At 47.3% G+C, this 25,683-nt stretch overlaps 1 protein-coding gene across 1 annotated transcript in view; it reads left to right on the top strand.

Annotated features, from left to right (window-relative positions):
• The window catches only part of EPG5 (ectopic P-granules 5 autophagy tethering factor), a 78,934-nt gene that overhangs the window by 15,838 nt on the left and 37,413 nt on the right, over positions 1-25,683 (top strand). The window contains exons 8-23 of the mRNA XM_083575465.1: positions 208-322; positions 1,168-1,318; positions 2,979-3,134; positions 4,071-4,228; positions 5,618-5,772; positions 6,888-7,028; positions 9,699-9,863; positions 11,217-11,336; positions 12,692-12,951; positions 14,111-14,251; positions 15,185-15,329; positions 17,827-18,024; positions 20,083-20,193; positions 21,021-21,140; positions 22,500-22,666; positions 23,865-24,092. Of these exons, the coding sequence (XP_083431591.1) occupies positions 208-322; positions 1,168-1,318; positions 2,979-3,134; positions 4,071-4,228; positions 5,618-5,772; positions 6,888-7,028; positions 9,699-9,863; positions 11,217-11,336; positions 12,692-12,951; positions 14,111-14,251; positions 15,185-15,329; positions 17,827-18,024; positions 20,083-20,193; positions 21,021-21,140; positions 22,500-22,666; positions 23,865-24,092 (2,531 nt within the window). The remainder of the gene's footprint in view (positions 1-207; positions 323-1,167; positions 1,319-2,978; positions 3,135-4,070; positions 4,229-5,617; positions 5,773-6,887; positions 7,029-9,698; positions 9,864-11,216; positions 11,337-12,691; positions 12,952-14,110; positions 14,252-15,184; positions 15,330-17,826; positions 18,025-20,082; positions 20,194-21,020; positions 21,141-22,499; positions 22,667-23,864; positions 24,093-25,683) is intronic.

Below are 25,683 nucleotides of genomic sequence, written 5' to 3'. Positions count from 1 at the left end.
GTTAAGTATGGACCTCCGGAACGAATTAAATACTTAACCCGAGGTACCACTGTAGTGTGTTATGTATGTGTGTTGTGTAATTGTGTAAATGTATATGTATGTGTTTTATATGTTAATAAAATTTAAAAAGTTAAAAAAAATTTCAGAGAGATGGCACTGTGCAGTGGGAAATGCAGCCTCTTGATGCGCTGTTGTCTTTTGTCCTAGGACGAAGATTCTGAGACTAGCTGGGTCCTCCTCCTGGAAGACGACTTGATTGCGCTTCTGTCCCAGTTCCCCTTTCACGAACTCTTCCAGCACATCCTCGGGTTTGATTCTAAAGGTAAGCGAAGTCCCCAAGGGATGTGGGTCGGGCAATATGGAAACGGTGTGGAATGTCAACTGAAGTAGTTGGTACATATGGAAAGGCCTTGGGTTCAGTCCCCAGAACCTCCACGTAGGCCTGGGGAGAAAGACCGCTGTGTAAGATCCCAAAGGAGCTGCCGGCAGTCACTGTAGACTAAGAGGAATCAACACTCGAACTCTGTGCTAGGCAGTTTCCTATGTTCCTACTTAGTAGGTTGGGAACAGGGAGTGAGCCTAGTTCAGTAGGACTGGCACCCTAAGACAGAGGTTAAGATTAATTTTTTAAATAATAATTTTATAAGTGGTGTGTCTTCGTTTCTCAATTTGATCCCTTTACTCGGTTTTGCATGTATTGTAGTAGTTTACGCACGGTGACTTGCAGTTATTTTTATTGATCGTAGTTTAGTAATTATTTTTTGCAATTGTTAAGAGTGTATTTCAGTTTAGCTATTATTTGCTGATGTTTCGAGAGTTAATTTTACTGTGTACTATTCTAATAGATTATTGGATATTACTTTATTTGATGTAGGCCGTTTCATTTTAAGATTATGTTTTATCATGGCTTTTTGTATTGGATCAGATTATTATAAGGTATGCTGTATATTTTGCCGCTGTAAACTGCCTCGTGTGTAGTAATGTAGAAAGGCGGTATACAAATTAAAAGGGAAATGAAATGGAAAAATAAGAAATGCTGGAATATATATGACAGCACACTTGCCGTAGTCTGAACTATATTCCAGTTTCAACAGGACTTATTAATAACACGCTAATCCTCCCCCTCGCCACCTTTGCCAATCCTGATCTGTTTTATCTGTTGCGAAGGCATCTACGTTCCTGAGAAAACAAAGCCTCAAGAGATGATGAAGGTCTTTGCGTTTGCAAACTCTTTAGTGGAACTCCTTGCCCTGGGACTGGAAACCTTCAACAGAGCCCGCTATAGGCAGTTTGTGAAACGAATCGGCCACCTCATCAGGTAAGGAGCATCGCTTGGTAGCCTCAAGCAGCAACAGAGGCCCCTTCTCGGCCAACGTGGGATTGTGGAGGTCGCTGTTTGTCCAGCTTGCCTCGGCATCCCCTCCCAGTTTTGTAATTGCCGCTTTGCTCCAAAGGAAACACCTGAGCGATTTTGTTCTTCTGCCAGCGTTAGATTAGCGCCTTGATGTATAGATCTTTGTGTGCAGCAGCAGATGTCAGGTGAGCACTTGTGTGCAAGGGAGCTTTGCTGTTGTGCTGTGGGGCTGGGTGTACAGGTGGTGTCAGAGTCAACTGATTCTGACTTCGTCCCCATCCTTCTCTCTGCTGAGTCTTACAAGGGCAACATCTAGACTCATCTACACTTTCATTTTGCCCCATGCTTTCAATTTTTTTAAAAAAAATAATATTTATTGAAGTTTCAAAAAATTACAAAAATAATAAAAATAATAAAACAAAAAAAATACAAAATACAGAAAAATAAAAACAATTAAAAACAAATCAATTTTTCCATATCTTATCTTTCATTTACTTGTTTCCTTGACCACCTCACACCTCCCTTTTTTGTATTCTAATTCAATTGGTTAGTTCAGCAAATCCTTTCCATCTTTGTTTTTATCTTAATCATTTATCTTAATATATCATAACTTTACATTCTCACCTGTTAACAACCCATTTTTACATACTCCTTTATTACATTACTGCTAAAACCACATAACTTCATTCCAGCATCCTTCTAACATTCCTTAATTTTGCAATGTTTCTGTAGATAGTCTTTAAATTTCTTCCAACCTTCTTCTACCGATTCTTCTCCCTGGTCTCGGATTGTGCCGCATTTTGCCCCATGCTTTCTAGGCACAGGTCCACACGGGTGGCCCTCTGGTCTAAACCACTGAGCCTCTTGTGCTTGCTGATTGGAAGGTTGGCGGTTCAAATTCCCGCCACGGGGTGAGCTCCCGTTGCTCTGTCCCAGCTCCTGCCAACCTAGCAGTTTGAAAGCACACCAGTGCAAGTAGATAAATAGGTACCACTCCGGCGGGAAGGTAAATGGCATTTCCATGCGCTCTGGTTTCCATCATGGCGTCCTGCTGCGCCAGAAGCGGTTTAGTCCTGCTGGCCACATGACCCGAAAAGCTCTCTGTGGACAAACGCTGGCTCCCTTGGCCTGAAAGCGAGATGAGTGCCACAACCCCATAGTCGCATATGACTGGACTTAACTGTCCAGGGGTCCTTTACCTTTTTTAGAATCGAAATACCTTAGAATTGTAGAGTTGGAAGGGGTCTGAGGGCCATGCAACAGCTTCTTTACATGTTTCCAAAGGGGCCTTTTGTATGTGTAGTTCAGCAGCTGTTGCATCACCCTCATTATCTACAGATCACAGAATCAGAAAACTGTGGAGTTGGCCATCCTTTGCATTTCAGGGATCTGAGCTAAAGCATCCAAGACGGATAGCCATCCAGCCTCTGCTTAAAAACCTCCAAGGAAGGAGAGTCCACAGTGGTTGGCCACCGTGAGAGCAGGAGGCTGGACTACAATGCACCGCTGGCCTGATCCAGGTGCAAGACTCTTCCTATGTTCTTAAATGATTTGTAGACATTCAGATTTTCCGCATTGTCCTGTTCCCCCTCCCCGTTCCCCCTCTCTCGCCTCCTGTTGTTAGGATGACACTTTGCTACGTGAGTGACCACTGGGCCCAGTATGCCAGCCAGGCCAAAGGCTACGGCTACGAGATGCACCCTTACTCTGTTGAGAAACTGCAGGTGGAATTCGATGAGCTCTTCCTGAGGGCTGTCCTCCAAGTCCTGAAAGCGAAAAGGTAGGAAACGATGGGCTGGGCCAGGGGCGGGGGGCGGCATTTGTGGCGTTTGGGAAGTCTAGGTTGAGTCTAGAAGAGAGCTGTGAAGTCAGGTGGGACCCGATAGAAGCCAGGAACTCAGCTCCTCAAGCCGTGGAGGGAAATGGCTTTTATCAGAGCTTTTTAGCATGCAGTTAATTGCCAAGGTTAGGGGCATATGCGTTTCCTCTGCGGGAGCTGACAAAGTGAGTGGCTGGACCATTCATTTGAGAATCCTCTCTGCCTTTGCAGCAATGGTAGCTGCCCGTGCACTGTCTCGCCAGAGTGGTGCATGCTCTGGTTATCTCCCACTTGGACTACTGCAATGCGCTCTACGTGGGGCTACCTTTGAAGGTGACCCAGAAACTACAACTAATCCAGAATGCAGCTGCTAGACTGGTGACTGGGAGTGGCCGCCGAGACCACATAACACTGGTCTTGAAAGACCTACATTTGCTCTCAGTACGTTTCTGAGCACAATTCAAAGTGTTGGTGCTGACCTTTAAAGCCCTAAATGGCCTCAGTCCAGTATACCTGAAGGAGCATCTCTATCACCATTGTTCTGCCTGGACACTGAGGTCCAGCTCCGAGGGCCTTCTGGCGGTTCCCTCGCTGCGAGAAGTGAAGTTACAGGGAACCAGGCGGAGGGCCTTCTTGGTAGTGGCACCAGCCCTGTGGAACTCCCTCCCACCAGATGTCAAAGAAATAAACAACTATCTGACTTTTAGAAGGCATCTGAAGGCAGCGCCTTTTTGAGAAGCTTTTAATATTTGATGAATTATTGTATTTTAATATTTTGCTGGAAGCCGCCCAGAGTGGCTGGGGAAACCCAGCCAGATGGGCGTGGTATAAATAATAAATTATTATTATTAATCCTGTGCCCGAAACATTTCTGTTTGGTCTTCCCTTTCCCAACAGGCTAGGGGTCTGGCTCTTTATGTCCGAGATGCCGTACGGGACCCTGTCCTGCAACATGCTCTGGAAACTCTTCTCCATCATGCACTGCGCAGAAAGTGAGAACCTGGAGAAGCTATGTGCCGCAGTGCAGCTGGCTGACTGCAAACGCAGGCTCAATGGTAGCGTCTCAACACCCCCTTCTCCCTTTCTTTCTTTGGGTGTTTGCATGTGGAATTTCAGCCAGGTATATTTGGATGCTCATCTGCCTGCAGTGTAGGGATGCGGGTGGTGCTGTGGGTTAAAGCATAGGGCCTAGGACTTGCCGATCAGAAGGTCAGCGGTTTGAATCCCCGCGATGGGGTGAGCTCCCGTCGCTCGGTCCCTGCTCCTGCCAACCTAGCAGTTCGAAAGCACGTCAAAGCGCAAGCAGATAAATAGGTACCACTCCGGCAGGAAGGTAAACGGCGTTTCCGTGCGCTGCTCTGGTTCGCCAGAAGCAGCTTAGTCATGCTGGTCACATGACCTGGAAGCTGTATGCCGGCTCCCTCAGCCAATAAAGCAAGAGGAGTGCCGCAACCCCAGAGTCGTCCGCGACTGGACCTAATGGTCAGGGGTCCCTTTACCTTTACCTTTTACTGCCTGCGGTGTAAGTGTCAGGGCTGGTGTCCTGGGAGCAAGCAAGTGGTCATGCTGGCAAGTGCCAATTCTGGCCATCTTCCTGTGATGGTGGTGGTGCAACATTGGGGAATCTTTTTTGGCCACATTCCCTTCTGTGTAAACTTCTGAAGGCTGGTGGGTCGATCTGCTTTGGGGACAAATGGCTGGGCTTAGGCAGATGGCTTTTCTTTTCTTTCTTTTTACAGCTGTTTGTGTGCTTCCACCCCCCCCCCAATTCTTTGCCACTAGGAAGAGATCTGCCTGCCTCCACCCCATGCAAGCTGCTGTGTGCACACTTGGTTATGCTGGGCAGCCGTTCAGGCCCCTTATCTATTTAGAACACAGCAGCAGCAGTAGCCAATTTGGAAAGAAACAACTATCTGACTTTTAGAAAACATCTGAAAGCTGTGTTGGGAAGTTTTTTTTAATGTCTAACCATTTTTTATGTGCTGTAAGCTGCCCAGAGTGGCTGGGGAAACCCAGCCAGATGGGCGGGGTATAAATAAAATAATAATAATCTATTTTAATAAATAACTATTTTACTTTTAGAAGACAACTGAAGGCGGCCCTGTTTAGGGAAGTCCTTAATGTCTGAGGCAGTATTGTTTTTAATATTCGGTTGGAAGCCGCCCAGAGCGGCTGGGGAAACCCAGCCAGATGGGTGGGGTATAAATAATAAATTATTATTATTATTATTATTAATCATTATCCTCATCCTCCATATGATGCTGGACTAAAGCTCCCCTCTGCCCCAGACAGCAGACTCCATTTCTCAGGGACAGTGGGTGTTGCGGTCAGACAATATCTGGAGCTCACCGCTGTGACGCAGAATGGAATGAAATGCCCATTAAAGGAGGACCTCTGATCTTTGCCCTTGAAATAAAACCAGCCCCCTCTTTTGCCACCGGCAGACCCAGCCCACCTGGAGAATTTCGAAAAGTATCTCCAGTCGATGAACGGCTCCGAGGAGATCTGCCTGCTGACGACGTTTGCCCAGATGGCTCAGGCGAAACGCGAAGATGCTGACCAGGACTTTGTCAGAGTCATCGTGCTGGAAATCTATGAGGTGAGCCAGGAGCAGTTCGATAGGTGAGAGGGAGCTGCGGTGTTGGGCGGAAAGCTCCGACCCATGAGTGGCTTCCGCACTGCAGCTGCGAGGCGGAGCTGCTAAGCAAGCAGCTCCTGGTTCGAATCTTGCCTCTGCTCCAAACTTGCTAAGAGATGGCTGTGTGCCTGCCTCCTTTTCCTGGTCCCGGCCAGCCGTTCGTCTGTCGGAAGTTGAGCAAGGCTGTTTGCTGGGAAATGGCGTTTTGACTCCGTGCTAGCATTCGAGTGACAAAGGAAGTAAAAGGAGGTGGATAACAATTAAGGATTTATTACATTTGGAAAATTTACATAGAAAGGTTTATTGTTTTGGGTACATTCAAATGTAAGATAAAACATATGCGAAGGGACTTGACAGGAAGTCAAAATTGAAGAAAAGATTTTGTAAGATAAAAGGGGGAAAATATTTATTTTCATTATTATCATTATTACCGTATTTTTCACCCTATAGGACTCACTTTTTCCCCTCCAAAAATGAAGGGGAAATGTGTGTGCATCCTATAGGGCGAATGCAGGCTTTCGCTGAAGCCTGGAGAGCGAGAGGGGTCCAGGCTTCAGGAGAGCCCCAGCGCCAGCCCCACAAGTTCGGGGGACAGCGGGGAGGCGGAACGCAGCGCGCCTTCCCGCTGTCCCCGGATCTGGTCTGAAGGCTGGCGGTGGGGAGAAGAACGCTTCTCCCCACTGCCGGCCCCGCAAGCGCCTGGGGGGGAAATAATTTTTTTTTCTTTATTCCCCCCCCCCCAAAAAAAAACTAGGTGCGTCCTATGGGCTGGTGCGTCCTATGGGGTGAAAAATACGGTAATTTTTTTCTTTTTTTTCTGTGTGTGTGCGTATGTCTGTTTTGTATGGAATGGAATGTTTGGGAGGAAATAAGACCGTAAAAAACAAATAAACAAAATATTGATGTATGTAATTATTATTTCTCAATTATATTTAGTGGTAGTATGGTTGTAATGTTTTTTATAACATAAAATCATTCAATAAAAATTATTTTAAAAAAAGAGAGAAATGGCGTTTTACCAGGGAAAGCCTCAGCGGCCGGCTAAAAATGAAATAAAAACCGCTGTATTTCTCCAGGTGTCTTACGTCAGCCTTTCCACCAGAGAGACTTTCTCAAAGGTCGGCCGGGAGCTCCTGGGCGCCATCACCGCTGTCCACACCAGCATGATCTCTGTTCTTCTGGACCGAGTCAAAGAGACCATTGAAAAGGTCGGCATGGTAAGAACCACGCCATGCTGGGCTGCTGCTGCTGCGGCTGGGCCCAGTTGATGGAGAACGTTCTTTGGCCATGTGCAACTTAAAATGCTCCCGCCAGAGATGTACGCCAGCCCTGTTGTTTTGCGTTTATTCTGGTTCGGAAGGGGAACAGCAAGGACCTTCGGCCTCACCTTCTGAATGATGGAAACCTCATTCACTCACACCCTGATATTTCACCTCCTGCCACCTCCCAAATGCACACCTTGCAGCTCTTATCTGGATAAACAGTAGGGACTAGAAGCATGTTCTGAATCACAGAACACACACAGCCTTGTTGGAGATAGGAGCTTGGAGGACCAAAGGGCCATAGAGCCCATACTGCTAAATAAGAGCCACCTTAAAAGACCATGAGCTGAGAGCCAAGGGGCAGATAGGGCTTGGCAGCCTGGGAAAGTAGCCCGTGTGGGAGAATGAAAACTCTCCTCCTAAACCTTTGCTGCCTTGCAGGATATCACATTTTTTGCTCTATAAGACACACTTTCCCCCTCCTAAAAAGTAATGGGAAATGTGTGTGCCTCTTATGCAGCGAATGCAGGTGGGAGGTTCTGCTCAGCGCTCCCTTTAAAGAGCGTGTGGAGTGTGTGTGTGGCTCTTCGGGGCTTTTCCCTGAGGAGGAAGAAGGGCTGCCCTTCCTCCTCCTCGGGGAAAAGCCCTGAAGAGCCACACACACACTCCACACGCTCTTTAAAGGGAGTGCGGCTCTTGGGGGAGCCTTAGCCGTGTGCAGCCTCTCCTGGGCAGGAATGAAGGCTCCCATTGCCTGGGAGAGGCTGCGCGCGAGAGTTTGGGTGTAATCTTCGATACCTCCCTCTCCATGGAGGCGCAGATTGCAGCTATAACAAAGGCGGCATTTTTTCATCTCCGCCAAGCTAAGCAGTTGGCCCCTTATCTCTCTCGCCCTGACCTAGCCACTGTGATCCACGCGACGGTCACCTCCAGACTGGATTATTGTAACTCGCTCTACGTGGGGCTGCCCTTGAGACTGACCCAGAAACTCCAGCGGGTGCAGAATGCCGCGGCGAGACTCCTTACGGGGTCTTCGCTGCGAGATCACATTCATCCGGTGCTATACCAGCTGCACTGGCTCCCGGTGGAGAACAGGATCAGGTTTAAGGTGCTGGTTTTAACCTTCAAAGCCCTATACAGCCTAGGACCCTCGTACCTACGGGACCGCCTCTCCTGGTATGCCCCACAGAGGAACTTACGGTCTTCAAATAAAAACATCTTGAAGGTCCCAGGCCACAGAGAGGTTAGGCTGGCCTCAACTAGAGCCAGGGCTTTCTCGGCTGCGGCTCCAACCTGGTGGAACGCTCTGTCACAAGAGACAAGGGCCCTGCAGGACTTGACATCTTTCCACAGGGCCTGCAAGACAGAGCTGTTCCACCAGGCCTTTGGTCAGGGCGCAGCCTGACTCTCTCCTTTGGCAATCTTTACAAAACTTTAGTTTATGGTTGCCATCAATTTTGATTTTAATTAATTTTTATAATGTTTTTATAATGTTGCACTATTTTAGTGTTGTTAGCCGCCCTGAGCCCGGCTTCGGCTGGGGAGGGCGGGATATAAATAAAATTTATTATTATTATTATTATTATCCCATAAGCCAGGACAGCAAGCAGGATCGCTGCACAGCGATCCCTCTTGCTGTCCTGGCTTTTGGGATTCAGAATTTTTTTTCTTCTTGTTTTCCTCTTCCAAAAACTAGGTGCGTCTTATGGTCTGGTGCTTCTTATAGAGTGAAAAATACGGTAAAAGGCTAAGGAGTAAATCCTGCACAAATCTGGAGCTGAGTCCCTGAGACGGTTGGATGGCGCCTTGTTTGCCTCCTTCCGGCAACTCCTGCAGCCAAGCTGGTGCCAGACGTCTTGCTCTGCTTTCCTTTGTATCCCATCAGCGAGGCTGGGGGGGGGCGGGGTCTTGTCATCTGAGTAGCCCAGGACCTCCAGACACACTGCCCAGTCTTGCACCTGGGGAGCTCACTTTGGCGCTGCTATCACAGCAGTTTGACTTCGCCCTTGGAAGTACACTCCCTTGTCTCTTGAGATAGATGGATGCCAACAGAGGCTTGTGTAAACGGGTCCAAGATTTCGATTCTGTTGCTTTATGAGCCTTTATTTCTGCAAGATTACTCACGTCCAACAGCGTTAAAAAAGACTTCCCTGGACCTTTGAGATGGTCTTTTTTATTATAATATTTTTCATTAGTTTTCAATTACATTCCAATAACAGCCTCATTATAACAATACCAATTTATAATACAATTACTAATACCAATCGTTCAAATACCGAATTACGTAATTTAGCCCCCTCCCCACGTGCTAGAATGGATGGTTTTACGCTTTTCTTTATTTCTGCATTCCAAAATCTTACTAATTTCTATTATATTCCAGTCATTGTAATAATCCTTTATACAACAACTGCAATATTAATAACTTCTATTCGTGTTGGCACATTAGATGCTTTATAAAACTACAAGTGAGGCACTCAAACTATATCCTTATTCTTCCTGTGTGTGGCAATTATTCTGTCTGTGGCATTTCTTCCTTTTCTTGTAAAATGTTATGTCTTATCTTTTCCCTGTTGTATCTCTACTCCAGCATCTTCATCGGCATATCTGTCACCTCTTTCTTCTTAGGTTTCTCTGTATTTATTTAAAGAGCTGCCCATGCACCTCTGGAAGCCGTCTTCATCCGAGGTAGCCCTGATCCGCGACTGGCTTCTGAATCACAGCCTCACTGAAGTGGAGAACAAGCTTGCCTGCATTATCCTGGAAGGACTGAACTGGGGACTCGGTGAGCAGGTGCGTGTGGAGAAAGAAGGCTGCAGCTTTTTAGTCAGTGAATCGAACAATGCATTACAGTTTTCAGTTATTTTTAATACCAGTACTTTGGGGTGGGGGGGTGGGAACTGCAGGTGGCAAGCTCCATTTTTTAAGACACCCGCCGCCCCACAAACACACACACTTGTGCAGGACTGAAAAGCTCCTTTAAACGGGCTTTTGCTACGTCGTAATGAATGCATCAGCTGATTGCAAAGCAAAACACCGGTCTTGAAACACTGGTCTTGAAAGACCTACACTGGCTCCCAGTACGTTTCCGAGCACAATTCAAAGTGTTGGTGCTGACCTTTAAAGCCCTAAATGGCCTCGGTCCAGTATACCTGAAGGAGCGTCTCCACCTCCATCGTTCTGCCCGGACACTGAGGTTCAGCGCCAAGGGCCTTCTGGCGGTTCCCTTGCTGTGAGAAGCCAAGTTACAGGGAACCAGGTAGAGGGCCTTCTCGGTAGTGGTGCCCGCCCTGTGGAACGCCCTCCCACCAGATGTCAAAGAGAAAAACAACTGCCAGACTTTTAGAAGTCATCTAAAGGCAGCCCTGTTTAGGGAAGCTTTTAATGTTTGATGCATTACTGTATTTTAATATTGTGTTGGAAGACGCCCAGAGTGGCTGGGGGAACCCAGCCAGATGGGTGGGGTATAAATAAATTATTATTATTATTATTATTATTATTATTATTATTATTATTATTATTAATTTATTATTAAACCTGGTTTCAGTCCAGAGGATGGTTTGTGCAGATTTCATACAGCCCTTTTCTACATGAGGGCTGCATTCTCCTATGGGCAATTTTGTGAGGCCACTGGATGGGCGGGGACAGAGCGGAAACAGGCGGAGCAACGAATGCAAATTTTACCTCTCTACAAAAGGCTAGTTTTTATCCACATTGCAAATGAGCAGCCGAAAGGCTTGGGTAAATGGAATTTTTTTACCCCTGGCCTCTGGAAACAGACATTATAAATTTATTATTTATACCCTGCCCATCTGGCTGGGCCTCCCCAGCCACTCTGGGCGGCTTCCAACAAAATATTAAAATACAGAGGCATGCCTCTGCAAGCCACCACTGTTTATATGCCAACATGCTCCCTTCTGGGTTGCTTTGCCTTCTCCCTGCTAGTGCAGAGAGGAAACAGCTCAGGGGCTGTTACTCTTCACGGAACTCTGCTCCTTAAGCCAAGAACAACCCTCCGTTCATTGGGACTGAGACAGACCGCAGTCCCTTGTTCAAACATACCTGCCCCAGGGACCACGGTTTACTGTGATGTGATGGGAGGGTTGTACATTTAAGGCCTGTGTCTTAAATGTCATTCATCATCAGGGCGGCCTTCATCTCGACCCAGCGGTCCACGCTGAAGTTGCGCTAATGGTCTTAGAAGCTTACCAGAAGTACCTCTCTCAGAAACCGTACAGCGGGCTCATCTCTGAAAGCATCAAGCAGGTACGCCCTTCTTCCTTGAATGCTTCTTGTTAGCTTGGCTTTTTTGCACTGAAGTTTTTTTTTATTAAGTTTTCCAAAATTCACACATGTATTTCAATACAGTGGAACCTCGGGTTGTGAATGTGATCCGTGCGGGAGGCACATTCGCAACCCTCAGCGCCGCTTCTGCGCATGCGCAAAGTGCTATTTAGTGCTTCTGTGCATGTGTGAGCACCGAAACCCAGAAGTAACTCCTTCTGGTGCTTCCGGGTTCAGCGCGGTGTGCAACCTGAAAATTTCGTAACCTGAAGCGTCTGTAACCTGAGGTACCACTGTACATAATAAAGACTTTTCCCCAACTTCTCACCTGCTTTTCCATTGTGTTTCCATTTCTCACCCCCTGTTGCACCCTCTCTTAAACCTTAAGAAAACTGCCGTAATCTTTAATCCCTTCTCACAGTGTCAAATCCTTCTTGTGTGTTCATCATGTAATAATACTTCTTTATACAATCCTGTTTGCTATGGGGGAGGCAGCGACGAGCTGGGTTCCCATAAACTGTTGCTTAAAAACTGCCCTTCACTTCTGTTGGATGTAAGGTTGGGCAATTGTTACCTCAGTCCCTCCCATAAATGTAGATGAAGCCTGTGGCCAATGCAGATTTTTGCTGGACTACAATTCCCATCATTCCTGACCATCAACGGTGCTGGTGTGCTGATGGGAGTTGGAGTCCATCAATCTTCAGGTTAAAGCAACGCTAAGCGACTTTGCACCGCTCCAAGATGCTGTGTAGACAAACCAGAAGTCCCGTCTCTCTTACGGGACCGCCTCTCCCGATATGCCCCACGGAGGACCTTAAGGTCCATAAATAGCAACACCCTAGAGGTCCCTAAAGAGGTGAGATTAGCCTCAACCAGAGCCAGGGCCTTTTCAACACTGGCTCCGGCCTGGTGGAACGCTCTGTCTCATGAGACCAGGGCCCTGCAGGATCTGATTTCTTTCCGCAGGGCCTGTAAGACAGAGTTGTTCCGCCTGGCCTTTGGCTTGGAATCAACTTGATCCCCTTCCCCTCTTTCCTTTTTCCTTTTTCCTTCTGTGATGCAACCCCTATTTGGGGAGTTCCCTGCCTTTTTTCTGGCCCACGTAGGACCAGTCTGGATAGTTGGCCCTGGTGAAGATTTGACGTTTTCATCCCCAAAAAGTTTTTGATTTGAGTTTCTACTGAAATGAGGATGCATTTTAATGTTGTACTTAATCTTGTTTCTAAGTTGTATTTTAATCAATTGTTTTTACCTGGTGTTAGCCGCCCTGAGCCCGGTCTTGGCTGGGGAAGGCGGGGTATAAATAAAATTTATTATTATTATTAATCATTGTCTAGGTCTCCTACCTGGCCAGCATCGTCCGCTACGGAGAGACACCCGAAACCTCCTTCAACCAGTGGGCCTGGGGGCTGGTTTTGAGGCTGAAACTGCACGCCAACGACTACGGCATGCAGCAGGGCTGGCCTCCCACTCCTGCCTCCTCTGCGGCTCTTGACCTGGCAGAATCGCCCACCTTTCACCCACTGTTGAAGGCCGTCCGGTCGGGCCTCCCTATTGGCTGCTACCTAGCGTTGGCCATGACGACGGTGGGGCATAGGTGAGTGCCAGGAGAACTCTCCCTTGCCCTCTGTGTCCTCGGCGGTGCATTTCTGGGTTTACATGCATCCCCCGCCCCAGGCCTGCAGCTCGTTCACAGTCAATCAGAAAGCATAGGGAAGGTAGTGCAATCATGGCTCAGAGGAACCTGGTGACCCCCCCAAAACCCCCCCCCCTCATGCTGACCTGCCCTTGCATCACAGGAACATAGGAAGCTGTCTTATACAGAGCCAGACCATTGGTCTGTATAACTGACTGACAATGGCTCTCCTAGGTTTCAGGGCGGGGTATAAATAATAAATTATTATTCTGGGAATGGAACTTGGCATCTTCTTCAGGCAAATCAGGTTCTCTGCCCCTGAGCAATGGCCCTTCCCCTTGCTTATTTGTTTATTTATTAAACTTATCACAGCCATACCTTGGGTTGCGAACGTGATCCGTGCAGGAGGCACGTTCGCAACCTGCAGTGCCGTGTCTGCGCACGTGTGTGACGTGATTCTGCGCTTCTGCGCACGCGTGTGATGTCATTTTGTGTTTTTGCGCATGCGCGAGCGCCAAAACCTGGAAGTAACCTGTTCCGGTACTTCCAGGTTCGGCGCGGACCACAACCCAAAAACGCGCAACCCGCAGCGTTTGTAACTTGAGGTATGACTGTACAGTGGTACCTTGGTTTTTGAACAGAATGCATTCCGGGAGCCCATTCGACTCCCGGAACTGTTCGAAAACCAAAGCGCGGCTTCCAGTTGGCTACAGGAGTTTCCTGCAGCCAATCGGAAGCTGCACTGGCCGTTCAGCTTCCGAAAATTGTTTGAAAGCCGGAACACTCGCTTCCGGGTTTCGATCGTTCAGGAGCCGATCTGTTCGGGAGCCAAGGCGTTCGGGATCCAAGGTACAACTGTAGTTGCTTGTCATGTGAAAGTCTCCAAGCAATGTACAGTAAAGATAGATTTACAGCACATAATGGAGGGAGGTGGCAGCTGCCCAATGCATCTTCATGTCTGTCTCCCCATAATAGCTTTGAGGCAGGAACACCCCTCAGAAGAATTTGTGTCAGCTTCCTGGAAGCCTGCAGGTATGGGAGCAGATCACCCTTCTGCCTGTTAATACCGTTATCATTTTGTCCAATGACTAACATACATTTTCCTCTTATCCTTCAATAGTGTTGAGAAGTTCTGTGCTGAAGGGATCTCACTCCTGGGCGTTTTGGTGCAGTCGCGGCATCTGAGAACAGTGGTTCACGTGCTGGATAAAGTCTTACCGTTGTTCTACCCGTGCCAGTATTACCTGCTGAAGAACGAACAGTAAGTCCAAGACTGCCTGCCTTGCTTGTACTCCCCCATCCATCCTTTCAAAATTCTGCTGTTATTGCATCTCAAGGCAGCCCTGTATAGGAAAGTTTTTAATGTTTAATGTTTTATTATGTTTTTGAATATGCTGGGAAGAGTGGCTGGGACAACCCAGTCAGATGGACAGGGGTACAAATATTATTATTATTATTAATTAAATAGGGCAGGCTGGTTTTTGCAGCTCAGCCAGAGGGCCCTTTCTGAGAGTTGGTATATGTCAGGCATAGGCAAACTTGGCCCTCCAGATGTTTTTGGCCTACAACTCCCAGGATCCCTAGCTAGCAGGACCAGTGGTCAGGGATGATGGGAACTATAGTCCCAAAACATCTGGAGGGCTGAGTTTGCCTATGCCTGGTATATGTAGTGCACAGCATTTGAAATTAGCTGGGCATTTTGCAACTGGCGACCGGTCTTTTGCAACAGGATTGCTCTGTCCAGGTGCCACCTTTGGTGCCTAGCATATCCACCTGTCTGTGGGTGATTCAGGGGGCCTGCAGGGTAGCGCAGCAGCAAAAGACACGCCTTTGTTTTTTTTTGCTGTTGCTGCTGCGCTGCCAGGTAAATCAGCTGTTTTGCGGGGTGGCGCGGTAGCAAAATACATGTCTTTTGCTGCTGTGCTACCTTGCAGACTTCCTGAATCACCTGGCAGCAAAAAATAAAGAAAGAAAGAACTCTTTTTTTTTTTTACTGCTATCTGTCTTCCCAATCTATGTACATAAAATGGCGACTAGACATTCTGTTTTGCTACCCACCATCCAGATCCCAGCAGCCATATGGCTCCTAGCTTTCGTATCCCAGTTTGTAACAATGGTAGTGGGGCAGCTGTACCTTTTTGACCTGGCAACTAAATTGGCAACTTGTTCTTTATTCTGTCCCCCGACCACCCAGGTTCCTGTCTTGCCTCTATCAGTTCCTTCAGCTGGACAGTGGTGTCCCCCAAGGGATGACTCAGCAAGTGACGCAGAAAGTCACTCAGCACTTAACTGGGACGAGTTACGGTGAAAACATCAAGCTGCTCAACTGCATGATTCAGGTCAGGAGCTAGAAGCATGTCTTCTTCGACCGTGGACCCTTTTAAGGCTGGAAGGGAACCAAGGGAGCAAACCTCACCCACCCCTTTGCTCCTAAAGATCAGCCTACACGGTTCCAGACTAGATTGTGCCACAAGAGTTATTGACAAGTTATTGACAAGGAGTTATTGACAGTTTTGCCGCTTCCTTTAAACTGCTTAGAGGCTCTACGACAATCAAGCAGCATATGAATTTTTGTTAAAGAAATAAAATAAGGATTGTTTCCCCATGTAAACGAATGTGCGTTTCCCCCAAGCGTGGAATCTCAGAATCATTGAATTGTCGAGTTGGAAATGACCCAAAGGGCCCCTTATTCCAAGCCCCTGCATTGCAGGAATCTCAGCTAAAGAATCTTTTGACAAAACATGTGTAGTATTGCAAGTGTATAATGCAGCTTTCTGAGAATCTTGGCTCTTCCTTCCTTTCCCAAATTAAGTTTATCTTAGGCTTGACAAGATAGGCTTGAGAGCTTGTAGATCCATATCTGCTGAAATTCCAGGAGTTCCAGGGATGACTGAATGAGAGCAACAGTGGTCAGGGTGGGGTTGGGGATACATCAATGCAGCTAAAATGTCATGGCCCCAACCTCTGGAAGCAGCCAGGACTTTGATGCAGGGGAACAGAAGCCAGGACCAGCTGTGCAAGCAACATCAGACCACATAACACCGGTCTTGAAAGACCTACACTGGCTCCCAGTACGTTTCCGAGCACAATTCAAAGTGTTGGTGCTGACCTTTAAAGCCCTAAACGGCCTCGGCCCTGTATACCTGAAGGAGCGTCTGCACCCCCATGGTTCTGCCTGGACGCTGAGGTCCAGCGCCGAGGGCCTTCTGGAGCTTCCCTCACTGCGAGAAGCCAAGATACAGGCAGAGGGCCTTCTCGGTAGTGGCACCCTCCCTGTGGAACCCCCTCCCACCAGATGTCAAAGAGAACAACTACCAGACTTTTAGAAGACATCTGAAGGCAGCGCTCTTTAGGGAGGCTTTTAATGATTGATGTATTGCAGTATTTTAATATTTTGATGGAAGCAGCCCAGAGTGGCTGGGGAAACCCAGCCAGATGGGCGGGGTATAAATAATAAATTATTATTATGTATTATATTATTCTGGGTCCAGGCGGAGTCTCCAGTGCGGAGCCAGAACCGGCCAGCTGGTAGTGCCTTCAGCTGCCCCTTCCCCACCGAGGCCAATTCTTTGTCAGTCTTTGTCCAGAGCCTCACCCTTTCCAGTGCTTGTGTTTGGCAAGCACTGAGGCAACGGCGATCCATGGCTGCAGGCTAGAGGACCGCTCCACCTTTCAGCAAAAGGGTGAAGCCTGGGAAGGGTTCTATGACCTCAGCAAATTGCCAGCTCGGAACTGTCCAAGGTCCTGTGACGAGAGCGAGAGAGCGAGACTGGGAGTCCTGGTAGTAGATGATTTGGTCAAGGAAGCCAAGTTGCATGCACCTTGCGTGGAGGCTTGTAGAATCGCCAAGCTTTTCTGAATTTCTGACCATTTCTGAGGCCATCCCCAGGGAGATTCTGGCAAAACATCAGGAAGAATTTTCAGACAGCGACAGCTGTTCCGCACTGGGATGGGCTCCCTCGGAAGATGGTGGACTCCTTCCTTGGAGGTTTTTAAGCAGAGGTTGGATGGCCATCTGTCAGGGATGTCTTTAAAGCCCTAAACGGTCTCGGTCCAGTATACCTGAAGGAGCGTCTCCATCCCCATCGTTCTGCCCGGACACTGAGGTCCAGTGCCGAGGGCCTTCTGGTGGTTCCCTCGCTGCGAGAAGCCAAGTTACAGGGAACCAGGCAGAGGGCCTTCTCGGTAGTGGCGCCCACCCTGTGGAACACCCTCCCACCAGATGTGAAAGAGAAGAACAACTACCAGACTTTTAGAAGACATCTGAAGGCAACCCCGTTTAGGGAAGCTTTTGATGTTTAATAGGTTATTGTATTTTAACATTCTGTTGGAAGCCGCCCAGAGTGGGTGGGGAAACCAGCTGGGGTATAAATAATAAATTATTTATTATTATTATTATTAGTGGAGATTCTTGCATTGCAAGGGGTTGGACTACATGACCCTCGGAGTTCCTTCCGGCAGTACAATTCTATGACCACCCTGAGTCTCCCATCAGAAGGAGCATGCAAAAATGGTGGGCAAAAGATACAGTGTCAGTGAGTTGACTGTGCTGTGGATGAATGAGAATCAGGCTCTGTTCTCTCCCTCTCCCTCTCCCTCTCTTTGTGTGTGTGTGTGTGTGTGTGTGTGTGTGTGTGTGTAAAGCCCATGCAGTGAGCACCTCCAATCAAATAGTTTTGACTGCTTCTCTGTCGCCTGCAAAAATCCGTCTCTAATCGTGGCAGCATTTTACTAAGAAGGGCTCTTCTCATGCCTTGTTGCTGCCGTCCTGGTGTTTGGGTTCTCTCTGCCCCTTATTGCGATCTCGTTTCATCCTTCCACCCTTTTTCTTGGCAGACTCACATTTTTATGAGCAGCCTTCCCAACGGAGTCGGGCCAGCGGCCGTGCTGGAGTTCTGGGTCCAGGCCTTTACCAGCCAGCCGCTGTGGCACAAGGAGAGAGCCGTACTCTGCCTGATGGACCACTTGTGCCAAGCCGCTTTCCAGTTCAACCAAGAGGACTGTGTGCAGAAGCTGCTGTACCAGCAGCACAAGGTACGGACGCCCCATCCCTCTTTCCCTCCTGGGTTAGGAGATGCTTCAACTAGCAGTGTCTGTCTCGAGAGACAATGGAGTGCAATTCTTGGGGTGACCATCCATGGAGGTGCAAGCCTGGAGGTCCTGGGCTGCCTAGACGACAAGATCCTCCTCTCTCAGCCAAGTTTATTGTCTACTCTGTTATATTAAGCTTGGGCCATACTGTTTCATAGAAACCAAATAGCCAGAGAGCTTCTAGAAGGGGAGGTTTTGCATGCAGAAGGTTCGAAAAGTTCAACCCCAAAAAAATCTCCAGGAAGGTTTGGGAGCATCTGTCCAAAACTGAGCTAAGTGGACCAAGATCTGACTCAGTATATGGCAGCCCCCTAAGATGAAGGGGGCAGATCTCTCCTCTCCCCAGGCTGCAGGTGACTGTCACTGGCAAGAGAACAACAGGGCTGGCAACTGGTGGTGTAACTGGGAACCGCAAACGGAAAGTGAGCCTGATTTTGCTTGCTGTCACAAATCCAAAGCTGTGGATTTGGTGGTCCCTCTAGAAACCCAACAGGGAAGTTAGGGGTGCTGAAGTGTTAATGTTTTCAGCCCTTCCATCTTAGGCTCAGCTTGCAGTGCTTGCAGCACTAAAGTGCCTTCTCTGGGGCACAAGCCTGGGCAGTGTTTATGGGCTTGACCTGCCCAGATGACAAGACCCTTCTCACCAGCCTCGCTGATGTGTTCCAAAGGAAAGCAGAGCAACGTCTTTGGCACCAGCTTGGCTGCAGGAGTTGCCAGAAAGAGGTATACAAGGCGCCATCCAACCATCTTAGGGACTCCACTCTAGATGTGTGTAGGGTTTTCTTCTCCTGAAGATATCCAGCAAGGCAGCGGAGGTTTAGGATCAGAGTTCTCCTTCTCCTTGATGGGCTTCCTTCCCAGGCTGATGACTCCCATCTGCCCCTCATATTTAAATAATGCCCAAGTAATGCAGAATGTGGGACGCGGGTGGCGCCGTGGGTTAAACCACAGAGCCGAGGACTTGCCGATCAGAAGGTCGGCGGTTTGAATCCCCACGACGGTCCCTGCTCCTGCCAACCTAGCAGTTTGAAAGCACGTCAGAGTGCAAGTAGATAAATAGGTACTGCTCCAGCGGGAAAGTAAACGGCGTTTCCGTGCGCTGCTCTGGTTCGCCAGAAGCGGCTTAGTCATGCTGGCCACATGACCCGGAAGCTGTACGGCGGCTCCCTCGGCCAGTAAAGCGAGATCAGCGCCGCAACCCCAGAGTCGGCCACTACTGGACCTAATGGTCGGGGTCCCTTTACCTTTACCTTTAATGCAGAATGTGTTGGGATGCTGTGGTCACCTATTCCCTGCTCTGGAATTGGGTTGGACTTGTTGAGTTTTGGGATCCCTTCTAACACTGGTACTCTGTGATTCTTGGGTGTGTGGCTATTTAATTCATGAGCGTGGCCCTTCCTTCTTCCCATGACCTAATGCAGGCTTCCTCAACCTCGGCCCTCCAGATGTTTTTGGCCTACAACTCCCATGATCCCTAGCTAGCAGGACCAGTGGTCAGGGATGATGGGAGCTGCAGTCTCAAAACATCTGGAGGGCCGAGGTTGAGGACGCCTGACCTAATGTTTAGAAGAAATCACCACTCTTGGAAGCTGAACCTGTTGATTGCCGCCATCTGGAGGAGATTTTCTCTATTTATGTGACAGCTCTTCAGATATTTGAAGATGGCGGTCCCCAGTGCTTCTTCCTCGTCTCTTTTCCAAGCTAAACTTGCACATCTTCTTGAACCCTTCCTGCTAGGACACTCTCCAGACTCCAAAGCCTCGTTGCTGCCCTCTTCACACTAGAGTTTGGCTTCCCTGTGCTATATATTGCCTCAAACATTGTTATGTCAAATGCTGTTTGAAATGCTGTTCTCCTGATCTCTGATAACAAAAAGAGTCTTCTTAAAGGCTGAAGATGCTTCTATGGCTTAAATCCCATTGCCTTTCAGCCTAAATCTCTGGCCTGCAATGGCTCAAGGTCTTCTCACCTGGCCTTTTCTCTCTCACCCAACCTTCCCAGAATGCCTTGGGCTACCACTGCGACAAGGGGCTGCTCTCTTCCTTAGTCAGCTGGATCGTGGCCGGAAATGTCACGCCTTCGTTCATCGAGGGAAACGCAAATCCCGCGCAGGTAGGGAAGTGCCATAGAGTTGACGTCCTAGAATGGGCTTGGAGGGTGTTGCCCAGCCTTGCTCTCTCACTGGGAAGAAACCAGGGTGGATTTGATTTAAATCAAATCACAATTTAAATCACCAGTCAGTAAGACTTGATTTAAATCTTCTTCTTTTTTTAACAGAAAGACTCATTCTTGTTGGTATAATCTTAATATTTGCAACCAGACAAAGGTTTCATTTTTGGAATAATAATTTTTCAGAGTAGTTTTTACAGTTATATCAAAAATCACTGATTTGGTTATACTGTTAGAAATACATAGACAGATAATTATGAAATTATGGTGAGGTTTAATAAGCTAACTGTTTCTATTTGGGCAACTTTTCTGCTGTACTTTATTGGAAGGAAAAAATAATCATTTCCTTAATAACAATTTAAACAATTTATTTAACCAAAAAAGTAACTTTATGGCATATGTATCCATGTTTGTTAACTGATGTGGTTAAAATAATTTTAAGAAACCAAAAACTTAGACTTAGTGGTAGCACACATGAAAAACCTAAAATAAATCCTTATTCCTGATGAATAGCCTTTGGACTATAATGTAACTTAAATAGAAAACTATCTTTAGAAAGATTTCCCCCCTGAAAGCATTTTATTTTAAAAATCCAATTTAAATCAAAAAAATCTGATTTAAATAGAAAAAAATCCATTCAAAAATATTTTTTAAAATAAAAAAAACATTGATTTTTATTCTCCCTGGAAGAAACCATTTTGAGTCTCGATGGGCCTCCTGGGAGCAGAAGCTTCTCTTCCCTTGGTAGCCTTTGCTTTTATTACTTTCAGGTCTGGTTTGCGTGGACCATTCTGAATACGGAGTCCATCTTCGAAGAGGATTCCCAGCTTCGCAGAGTCGTGGAAAAGGAGTTGGTGATCAGCAATTCGGCTCCTGATCAGGCTCTGAAGGTAGGACCAACATGTCTTCTCTAGGCAATGGATGCCCTCTCTTAAAAGGCACCTGATGTTAGGATATAGTTCCGTTCCACCTTTAGAACAGGCATGTGGAGTTGTTGCATGTCACATGTCTGTTTACTTCCAGCACAGTCTGCTGGGAACTTCCATTGGATATAGCTTTTGCCTATGTTGCTGTTTGCTTGGACACGAAGGGAAGCAGACATGTTTTTCCTCTGTCCTGATGCTGAATAAACGCTTGCAAATATGCTTACATATGCCTCTGTTCGCTACTTCTGTTGCAAAGAGTTCTTATCTCTGCTAGCTTGCATGCTCAGTCTCTAAAGGTCTCTGGGGCTTGAGTCGCAGTTTTGATACTGTTCTGAGAATCGGAGTTCGCCCGGCTGCCGGCCTGTGGGCTGGAGCCAGCTGGGGGCCTGCCAATTGCCCCCGTCTCTCCAGATGTATCCTAGCACCCAGAACAAGCTCGTAATGGGGGAAATTGACTTCACAGATATTGGCATAACCTATTTGGTGTTTCGCAAGTTTCTGACTAGTTGCCGGACCTTAGCCAGACCTAGCAGAGTACACGCAGAATCCACGGAAGCAATTGGCGACTTGGCTGCAGACAGGATAGACGAAGCAGTAGTAGTTAGGTGTTTATTATATATAGTGGACTATTTACAGGAACAGGGACGCGGGTGGCGCTGTGGGTAAAACCTCAGCGCCTAGGACTTGCCGATCGTGTGGTCGGTGGTTCGAATCCCCGTGGCGGGGTGAGCTCCCGTCGTTCGGTCCCAGCTCCTGCCGACCTAGCAGTTCGAAAGCACTCTTAAGGGCAAGTAGATAAATAGGTACCGCTTTATAGCGGGAAGGTAAACGGCGTTTCCGTGTGCTGCGCTGGTGCAGGCTCGCCAGAGCAGCTTTGTCACGCTGGCCACGTGACCCGGAAGTGTCTCCGGACAGCGCTGGCCCCCGGCCTCTTAAGCGAGATGGGCGCGCAACCCCGGAGTCGGTCACGACTGGCCCGTACGGGCAGGGGTACCTTTACCTTTACCTTTTATTTACAGGAACAGAACACGGATCTTTTGCTAGCTCTCTCGGACACGACTCACAACTCCTACACTGACACACAGAACTCTGAACACTGAACTAACACATTCCATTTAGTAGGCCATTAATTAGCACTCCCTTTAGAGAGCTTGACCAATCAGGGAGTTGTCTCCATGTCTCTGTTATCACCAGGCAGACTTACTCCTTCAGATTGCCTTCTCTTCACAATTCTCTTCACAATTGACTCTGTGTGAGTAGCTGCACGTACACAGTTTCCCAACAACAGAAGGCGACGCAACCAACTTTCTTTTCTGTCTTCAGAAAGCTCAGAGCCAGCTGAAGCTGCCCATCGTCCCATCTCTCCAGCGGCTGCTGATTTATCGTTGGGCTCATCAAGCCCTCGTTACCCCCGCCGACCACCCGCTGCTCCCGCTCATCTGGCAGAAATTCTTCCTCCTCTACCTCCACCGCTCGGGGCCGCAATATGGGTGAATTCACATCTGGAGGGTTTTTATTTAATTATCGTTATTTATTTCATTTCCGTCTTGCTTCCCCACCAGGCGTCCTGAAACGATTTACCCTGTAATGACATAAGATAGAAGAACCGGCTAAAGACACTTGCGCATTCAGAAACAATTTTAGGAAACGACTGCAAATATAAAGGCAGTTTAAAGACAACATGACATCAATTCAGATCCCAGGCAGATACCAGCTGGGATGAATGTTTTAGGAGGCTCATGAAAGGGGAACACATTTTGCTTTTTGGTTATATGGGTTGCTCTGCATGCAAAATGCCTTTGGCCGCCTGTTAATCCCTGGCAACATCCCCAAGTGAAAGGGTTCAGTTAGAGCGGGTGATAAAGAAAGGCAGCCTTCGGCCTGAGACCCTGGGGAGCTTCTGCCAGTCAGAGCAAACAACACTGGAGGTAGACAGGCAAATAGTCAAACCAGTAAAAGGCAGGTTTTTTATGTTTGTGTATTGGGGACGAACAGGTGGCAGTTCAGGAATCCTGGTTAAAACTGAAATTTCTCTTTACCAAGACACAGGAATCTGCCTCTCTCTGGATGTACTAGGGCTCTCAGCTCCCACCAGCCTGAGCCAGCATAGCCAAATATATTTAGAAACGTGTATTAAGTTTTGTTTGGGTATTTCTTTTAAAAAATTGCAGAAATTGGACAAACTTAACAAAATAACTCATGCAACTGGAAGTAGACTGATTCGTCCATTGCTAAGTTTCATTATAAAGGAACGTGGGTGGTGTTGTGGGTTAAACCACAGACCTAGGACTTGTCAATCAGAAGGTCGGCGGTTTGAATCCCCGCGACGGGGTGAGCTCCCGTTGCTCGGTCCCAGCTCCTGACAACCTAGCAGTTCGAAAGCACGTCAAAGTGCAAGTAGATAAATAGGTACTGCTCTGGCGGGAAGGTAAACGGCGTTTCCGTGCGCTGCTCTGGTTTGCCAGATGGCCACATGACCCGGAAGCTGTACGCCGGCTCCCTCGGCCAATAAAGCGAGATGAGTGCCGCAACCCCAGAGTCGTCCGTGACTGGACCTAATGGTCAGGGGTCCCTTTACCTTTAAGTTTCATTATGACCACCTTAGTCTCTTTTTCTTCAAAAGGGAAAAGGTCTACATAGCGCTTTTCTATGTGTTGGTTGTAAATGAGAAAGATTATTCTTTTTAAGGTTACCTGTAGATGGATGCATTGGGAAAAGGTTCTTCCAGAGTCCTGCTCATCTGGGTTTATTAAGCGACCTGAAGCATCGCCTGATCGAGGCTGCAGACTTCCACCACTCAGCCAGCAAAGCCCTCAGGCTGGAGAACCCGGCAGGGGGCAGCGAAAGCTTAGCAGAGAAAGGAGGTGGCAAGAAGGTCTACCTGACCTCCCCTGAACTGCACAAGGAGCTTGTCAGGTAATCATATATCTCCAAAGAAGACCTTGTCCTGAAGCAGAACCTGGGGTGCTGTTTTTCTGGAGCATCTCCTCATGCCTCCAGTCACAGGTCACCCATCCCTTGCCTCTCCTGGTATGGCCCGCAGAGGACCTTAAGGTCCATGAATAGCCATAGTTTAGAGGTCCCGGGCCCTAAGGAAGTCAGACTATCCTCCACCAGGGCCTTTTCAGTGATGGCTCCGACCTGGTGGAATGTTCTGTCCCATGAGACTAGGGCCATTCAGGATTTAACCTCCTTCTGCCGGGCCTGTAAGACAGAGCTATTCCGCCTGGCCTTTAATTTGAATTCAGCCTGATCTTGTATTTCTCTTCCCTCCCCCTCCTCTTTTATGAAGATCACTCGCTCTGAGACCCCACAGCTAATTCTCCCCTGGCCTCCTCGCTGGCCCAAGTGGGACCAATTTCAGCCAGCTAGCCCTGGCAATTATCTAATTGATTTTTGAATTTTATTGTTATTCATGTTTTTATACTGTATTTTATGCTGCTTTTATAATTAAGTGTTTTAAATTTGTTGTTAGCCGCCCTGAGCCCAGTTTTTTTTTTAAAAAGATATTTATTATAGTTTTACAAAAAGAAAGAACTTACAGAATAAAAAACAAGAAAAAAGGAAAAATACAAAAAGTACAAAAATACATAAGAGGAAAAAAAAAGTACAAAATACAGAAAAAATAAATAAAGAAAAATAGTTAAAAACAAATCAGTCTTTTCATATCTTGGATTTCATTTGCTTATTTTCCTGACCTCCTCACGCCTCCCTTTTTTGTATTCCAGTTCACATGGTTTTTTGTATTCCAGTTCACATGAACCAGGAAGGGCGGGGTATAAATAAAATTATTATTATTATTATTATTATTATTATTATTATTATTATTATTATTATTATTATTATTATTATAGTATCCCTGCCTCAGGGGTGGGCTTTAGATGCACGGTCTCCATGCATTCTAGTTCCGGAGAACCCTTTCTTAAACGACCTGCCTCCCTCACATTCTCCTCTATGTGCTGCAAAGGATTCTGGAAAATTTTCTAGGGTGGGGGAACCCTTTTTAGCTCACAGGTGACATCTGCTTGGGGGAAGCCTCGTGGAGGCTTCAGGCCATTGCCAAAGCAAATGGAGCAATGCTTGCGAATGTTACCTTTGTACACACCCCTCTCTGACTCTCATCCAGGCATTGGCAAAGTCCAAGGGCACATTCTGGGCAGGCAAGAACTCTTGAGGGGTGCAGCTTGGAAGGGTGTGTGGCCTGCGGGGTAGGGGGAGATAATAATAAATTTGTTATTATTTATACCCTGCCTGGCTGGAGATAATAATAACAATAATTTTATTATTTAGACCCTCTGGCCAGGTTTCTCCTAGGTTTTCTTTCTTTTTTAAATAATTTTTTAGTTAGTTTTTCAACATACCATTTTCAAAAACAATTAAGCGTACTTTTACGTCTTACACAGTTTTTTTTTTACTTCCATTAATCACATCTGAAAATTTTCCAATTTTTCACCTAATTTCCATTTCTTATTTTCACTATTACATTTACCGTATTTTTCGCACCACA

Source organism: Podarcis filfolensis (genome assembly GCF_964270895.1).
Source record: "Podarcis filfolensis genome assembly, chromosome: 11".
In the NCBI taxonomy this organism is placed as follows: domain Eukaryota; kingdom Metazoa; phylum Chordata; class Lepidosauria; order Squamata; family Lacertidae; genus Podarcis; species Podarcis filfolensis.
This window is presented reverse-complemented; position numbering and strand designations above follow the sequence as displayed.